This window comes from Falco biarmicus, chromosome 2 (assembly GCF_023638135.1).
Source record: "Falco biarmicus isolate bFalBia1 chromosome 2, bFalBia1.pri, whole genome shotgun sequence".
NCBI classification, from domain to species: Eukaryota; Metazoa; Chordata; class Aves; order Falconiformes; family Falconidae; genus Falco; species Falco biarmicus.
In genome coordinates, this window is record NC_079289.1 from 57,992,075 (window position 1) to 57,999,039 (window position 6,965).

The 6,965-nt window shown below is 59.3% G+C and overlaps 1 protein-coding gene across 1 annotated transcript; it reads left to right on the forward strand.

Annotated features, from left to right (window-relative positions):
• Positions 1 to 721: 721 nt before the first annotated feature.
• ZIC2 (Zic family member 2) lies at positions 722 to 5,493 on the forward strand. The gene is given in 6 exon segments (XM_056328635.1): positions 722 to 1,031; positions 1,034 to 1,341; positions 1,343 to 1,744; positions 1,746 to 1,815; positions 3,552 to 3,715; positions 3,914 to 5,493. Coding segments are annotated over 6 exon segments (1,434 nt in total). The 5' UTR covers positions 722 to 808; the 3' UTR covers positions 4,181 to 5,493.
• The last annotated feature ends 1,472 nt before the right edge of the window (positions 5,494 to 6,965 follow it).

Genomic DNA, 6,965 nt, shown 5'->3' on the forward strand with positions numbered 1-6,965 from the left:
GCGCTCCGCGGCCCCTTCCCGCCCCCGCCTCCCCTCCCCACCCCCACCGCCGCCCTTATTGTTTTTAATCCGCCTCCGACACCCCCCCGCTCCCCTCCCCACGCCCCTCCGCGGCGGCGGGCGGGGGCGGCGCGGCGCGGGGCACCCCCCCCGGGTCCCTTCGCTCCGTGGGAACCCGCGGCTGCAAGTTTTTCTCCGTGAGAGACACCGCTAATGCCCGGCGGAGGATAAAACGAGAGCAGGGGCCCGGGGGCGGCGGGGGGCCCGAGGCGGCGGGGGGGGGCCGCGGCCCACGCGGGGAGCGGCGCGGGGGCCGGCCGGGCGGGGGTCGGCGGCGGTGGCATCCCGGGGGCGGCGGGGGGGGGGGGGGGGGGCGGCGTGTGCGCGGTTGTGTGTGCGCGCGCGAGTGTGTGTGTGTGTGTGCGTGTGTGCCGCAGGGAACGGCGAGGCGAGCCTTGCCCCCCCCCCCGTCCCCGTCCCCAGCCCCGTCCCTCCCCTGCTCCCCCTCCCCTCCCCTGCCCGCCCCCGCCTCAGCTCCTTTAATACACTTTGGTTCTCCGCTCGCCTTTGGACTCTGCTCTGCCTGGCTCCGGATACGGCTCCGGCGGCGGCGGCGGCAGCGGCAGCGGGCCGGTGCGGGCGCGGGCGGCGGAGGCGGAGGCGGGGGGACGCGGCGGCTGCCGGGGGGAAGCGGCGCGGAGCGGCGGCGGCGGCGGCCCCGCGCCGGGCCGGGCGGGCGGCGGTAGCCCGGCGGCGGCGGTAGCGGGGCGGCGGCAGCGGCGGCGGCGGCCCCGGAGCGGCGCGGACCATGCTGCTGGACGCCGGCCCGCAGTTCCCAGCCCTCGGCGTGGGCACCTTCGCCCGGCACCACCACCCGGCCGCGGCGGAGATGCAGGACCGGGAGCTGAGCCTGGCGGCGCAGAACAGCTTCGTGGACTCGGCGGCGGCGCACATGGGCGCCTTCAAGCTCAACGCCGGCGCCCACGACCTGTCCCCCGGGCAGAGCTCGGCGTTCACCTCGCAGGCGCCCGGCTTACCCCCGCCGCCGCCCTGGGGCCCCACGCCGCCCACGTCGGCTCCTACTCCGGGGCGCCCTTCAACTCCACCCGGGACTTCTTGTTTCGCAGCCGCGGCTTCGGGGAATCGTCGCCGGCCGGCGGGCAGCACGGCATCTTCGGCCCTGCGGCCGGCAGCCTGCACCACCCGCACACGGACGCTCAGAGCCACCTCCTCTTCCCGGGCATCCACGACCAGCACGGCCCCCACGCCTCCCAGAACGTCCTCAACGGGCAGATGCGCCTGGGCTTGCCGGGAGAGGTGTTCGCCCGGTCGGATCAGTACCCGCCAGGTCTCCAGCCCCAGGACTGACCCTTACTCGGCGGCTCAGCTGCACAACCAGTACGGCCCCATGAATATGAATATGGGCATGAACATGGCAGCCCACCACCACCACCACCCAGGTGCCTTTTTCCGCTACATGCGGCAGCAGTGCATCAAGCAAGAGCTCATCTGCAAGTGGATCGACCCCGAGCAGCTGAACAACCCCAAAAAAAGTTGCAATAAAACTTTCAGCACCATGCACGAGTTGGTCACCCACGTCTCGGTGGAGCACGTTGGGGGACCCGAGCAGAGCAACCACGTCTGCTACTGGGAGGAGTGTCCCCGGGAAGGCAAGCCCTTCAAAGCGAAATACAAACTGGTCAATCATATCCGAGTGCACACGGGAGAGAAACCCTTCCCCTGCCCCCTTCCCCGGCTGCGGAAAAGTTTTCGCCAGATCAGAAAACCTCAAAATTCACAAAAGGACGCACACAGGTAATTCGGGTTTCTTTCGGCAGATTTCTCCTCTCTGCCCGTGCCTATAGATGTATATATATATAAACAGATAAGAGACTCAGAGAAAGATGTAAAAATGATGGGAGTGATAAAATCAGGATCACGTTTAATTTTTTTTTCCCGCTCCGTCATCCGGCTGCGTTTGTTTTGGTTTCTTCCTCACCAAGCATCCCACCCCCACCCCCCGATTTCGAAAGGATATTTTACTGATTTGTTTTAATTTACAATGTTGATGCGTGCCGAGGCTCGGCCGTGTCTTTCCACAGAAACGCAAAAATACAGCGCGAACTAAATTCTGCCGTCCTGCTAAAAGACAGCAAGACGTGTGGTATATACATATATATATATACTATATATACATGAAACGCCTTATAGATTTGCAGTGCGCAACGTATTTGCATATAACTTCAGCGCTTGTGAGCGTGGCTTTCGTGTGTGGATACCGAGAGAGGGAAACTATATAAATACGTGCAAAATCCGTCATTAGTCCAAAATCCCGTTGGAAGTGGCAAAACGTCCCTTTCTGGGAATGCTTTCCATTAAATTTAAATGGTGTGAGCAAGGCAATAAAATTTTCTAATTTAAAAAAAGAAGTGTTTTTAAAGTCTCACTCGAGGTGATTTAAGGTGCTTTTGCAACAGTTTATTAAATTATGTAATAGGGACCAGAGATTTGAGGCTCGGAAACTTCCACCCAGATCAGGTGGAAGAGGGCGAAGGAGCCCAGACTTTCCCGATGGAAAACCGCCTCAGCCGAAGGGTAACGAAAATAAACGCATCCTCCCGCCTCATCTATTATTCATTTACTGCTCCTGCCGGCTCCAACCGTGCCAGACTATTTCATAAAAGACGGCCAAATATTTTAGCGACTTCCACTCTAAATATTTACCCGGAGAAAGGCTAAAAATCTCGAGGCCTATTGTTTTCTCAAGTGCTAAGCCCGATGCGAGGTGCGAGACGAGCTTTAACAAGGTTTAAAATTTGAGAAATGTATTTGCATGAGATGCCCGCACTGAAGTCATTGTGTCTGAGCGGATGTCTTTAAGAAACAATTTAGGTGCTAATGGAATTTAATGTTAAATGCTTCCCCCTCCGAAGGCGGGGGGATGTGGAGTTCTCACCTCCAAATTACTCTCCGGCATTTGGAGTCCTGGCAGCCGGGAGAGAGAAATCCCTATGAAAATTAAATGAAGTATTTTACAGACGTTTAGTTTTCCCAGCGGATGTGCGTTTATCTCGAATATCCATACACGAAACAATCTGCCCGGCCTTAAATCTGTCGGTAATGGTTTCCAGTTTAACAGGATAGCGGATTTGGTACCGAGGCGAAACGGCTCGGTGCTTGCTCGCTTTTTTTTTTCTCTTCCCCCTTCCCCCCTCCCCCCCACACTCCCTTTTTTATCGCCTTTCTTCTTCAGTCTCTTTCGGGGCCGGCTGTGTGTCGGCACCGGTCGAAATAAAAGCAGGGAAGGTGCCGGGCCTGAAGTGCCCGGGGGAGGTTCGATAGGAAAAGCGGGCGGGGGCCGGGCACTGCCTCACTGCAGGGCAGCGCGGGAGCGGCGCTGGCCCGGGCAGTCTCTCCCGCTGCGGGCAGCCGCCAGGCAAAGCGGCTGGGAGCGGAGGCCCGAGGGCGGCGCGGGGGAAGCCCGGGGGAGGCGGGCGTGGGGCTGCGCGGGCGGCCGCGCTCACCCCCACCGGTCTGCTGCTGTCTTGCAGGGGAGAAGCCCTTCCAGTGCGAGTTTGAAGGCTGCGACCGGCGCTTCGCCAACAGCAGCGACCGCAAGAAGCACATGCACGTCCACACCTCGGACAAGCCCTACCTGTGCAAGATGTGCGACAAGTCCTACACCCACCCCAGCTCCCTGCGGAAGCACATGAAGGTACCTGACCCCGCAGCCGGCGGCGGGAGGCGGGAGGGCGGCCGCCCTGCGCCGGGCGCCCCGTCGGGGCGGCGGGCGGCGGGCACGGGGCCCGGGGGCGGCGGCGGGCCGGGCCGGCGGCGGGGGGTGCGCCCGGGGGGCGGCGGCGGCGGCCTCCCCGTCCCCCCTCCACCCGGCCGTGTTGCCTTTGCCCCCCAGGTGCACGAGTCGTCCCCGCAAGGCTCCGAGTCCTCCCCGGCCGCCAGCTCCGGCTACGAGTCCTCCACCCCCCCGGGGCTGGTGTCCCCTAGCGCCGAGTCCCAGAGCACCAGCAACCTCTCCCCGGCGGCGGCGGCGGCGGCGGCCGCAGCGGCAGCGGCCGTGTCCGCCGTGCATCGGGGCGGCGGCGGCGGCGGCGGCAGTGGCGGCGGCGGCGGCGGCGGCCACAGCGGCCTCTCCTCCAACTTCAACGAGTGGTACGTGTAGGGCCCCGCCGGACTGCTCTGCACGGCCCCGCCGCGCCCTCCCCTCCCCGGCGGCGGCGGCGGGCAGGAGGGAGCGAGCCCGCCAGAGACGCGCCGGGAGATGCCGCCGCACCCGCTGGCAGCGAAATGACGGCCGAGCTGGATGGGGACGGGGGGCCTTTACCTCCCCACACCCCTCCCACCTTCGGGTCTTTTTTCTGTTGGATTTTTTTCTTTTCGAGGACATTTTGAACCAGCAAAAAATAAAAATTTTAAAAAATTTTTTCTATAAAAGTACGTGCCGAAAAACGTAAGAGAACGAGTAAATCAATAGAGGAACAGAAAGGGGAGAGAGAGAGGGGGGGGAAACCCACCCCAAACGCCACCGACACACCACCCAGCAAAAAGCTTCTCAAGCCGGCGGAAAGAAACTCTCCCTCCGGAGCCTCCAGACAAAAGATCAGAGACTCCAACTCCCCCGGCCCCTGCGCCTCCCCGCCCGGAGCCGTCAGCGCCCTCCTGCCCCACGAACTGTGTATATAGCGGCCCTCTCCTTCCTCCGGCGAGGTGGGGAACGAAGTTTTCCTGGATTCTTGGTGTATAGAAGTTCGTCCCGTTTGTAAACCGCGGATTGGTCCCCTTCTTCTTCTTTCTTCTTCTTCTTCTCTTTTTTTCTTTTTTTTTTTCTTTCTCTTTTTTTCCCCCTCTTCCTCCCTCTCCGCGAAAGTGATGGACTTGTTTTCCCTCGCTCCCCCTCCCCACCTCCCTCTCTCCTGCTTTTTTAGTTCACCCCTTTAAAAAAAGTAACGTGGAAGAAAAAATGGTTTCTTTTGTAATTGTGATATCTTGAATATTGTGTTCCTTTTTAAGAGGCAACTTGATTGTAAACTGCATTTCAGCTATAGACTGGGGAAGAAATACCGTGCCAAAGTCTCCATTCTGTTACAGACACACACGAACAACGCTTGTGAATGTATTTTTTCTGTTAGCTGGGTTTACATGTGATGTTTTAGTGCTTTTGCGAGTTCAATTTGTTAGTTCCTGTTCGAAAGATTGTGAGGAAAAATAAACGTCGTGCCGTTAGCTTTTCCGTAATAACACCCTTCCTCCTGTAAATACCTGTTACCATATTTATCCATTTGTAATTAAATTATGGTATTAACTTGCTACAGAGGAAACAGTATTTATAAAGAATGTTTCTTAACTATAAATATGTACAATTGTGAGCATAAACTGTTTCAGATTTTTTATTTGAAGGTTTAAGTGGTTTCATCATTTCTTGTGATATGTTTTGAGAGTAATGCATACAGAAATATAATAAAACGTCTTGAAACTGCACGAGCTGTTTCCTTTTTACGCCAAGGGCTCTCGAAACCTGCTGTAAGGCATGCGAGGGGCTGAGTGGCGGCTGCACAACTAATGCTTTTAAAAAATCCGCCGGTTACTGGAACAGGAGGATTTCTTCCAGCTGGGCTCGCTGTCCAGAAAAAAATCTTTTGGGGAAGCCTCTGGGCTAAAAGAAAAGGGTGAGCGTTTGCATATTCCCCAAATGACTTGCAAGGCAGGATCTCCTTTAGGAAGAGCTTTACACGGCAAGAGCGCAGCCTCCTTCACCTTCTGCCGGACTCGGGCTCACCCTTCTACCCCCGGTGCGAGCGTGGCTGGGTACCCCGTTGCCCTAGAGGGTGACAAAGCAGGACGCTCCGGGACGAAGGCGGAGGGGCACTAGCCAGGCGCTGAACTCAGCGCAGCGCTCCTTTGAGCCGTAAACCGTGTCCTTCTGCGCCTCCCGTGTTTTTGGTATCCTCCATCTCCCGAAGAAGAGAAAGTGGCCATGCCCGAGAGCTCACATTTCCCTTCGAGCTTTCTTTCTCTTTCTTTCTCACTCTTTCTAGCCCAAGGAACGGTTTGGGTTGTCAGCTGTGCACAGCGAGGGATCGAGAGCCGCCGGGCGATGCTTTCCCGGGGTGCTGGCCCAGCGCTGCGCTCCGCGGGCGCCGTCGGGGCCCGTCCGGCGGAGCCGCCTGTTTGGGGCTGGCAGGCAGCGGCTCTCAGGGCACTCCCCGCCGCACCGGGACACCCAAGGCTAGTGTGACAGCAGCCGGTAACGCGTGGAAAAAGTTTGGCCTTGCCAAGCCACCGAAATACGCCCTGAGAAGAGGCAGCGCTGTGAGCAGGACTCCGAGCGCCCTGCGGTGGCTACGCTGCCTTCAGCGGCAGCTTGTGCAAGCGGGGAGAGCCCTTTGCTGCTCGCACCCGGCCGGCCCCATCGCCACCCCCCCGGACCAGCCGTCGGGTTGGGTTTTAAGGGCTTCGTCCCCCGTGTTCAAACAGCAGTAGAGGTGTCCCGAGCCGGTAGGTGGGGAGGTTAGGGTACACGGGGCCCTTCTCTCTTCTCGGATGAGGTGGGGGTTACCTACACCCAGGGGGAGGGGAGGGAGGAGGGAAAGACCCCCCCTGTCCCGCCGCTGCCAACGAAGTTTAGATGTGGAGCAGAGACGGAGGTCTACCTCTGCGGCCGCGCCCCTCCCAGCACGGCCATCCCCGCGCACACGGCAGGCTCCTCGGGTAATCAAACGGCTATTAAAACCTAATTTATGTTCGGTAATAATATTACGCCAAAAAAATATTGATTAAAATCATTGGCATATGCCGCCTGCCCCTTGGAGAGATCCGTGGGAAACGCAGCTGCGAGGATCCCTTTGTCCTGCCGGTCTCCCCGCAGCCGAAAAACCAAACGGGGGTCCCGCTTCAGAGCCTGGCGAGTGCTGCCAGCCCCTGCCAGCCCCGGGCAGCTCAAATCCCCT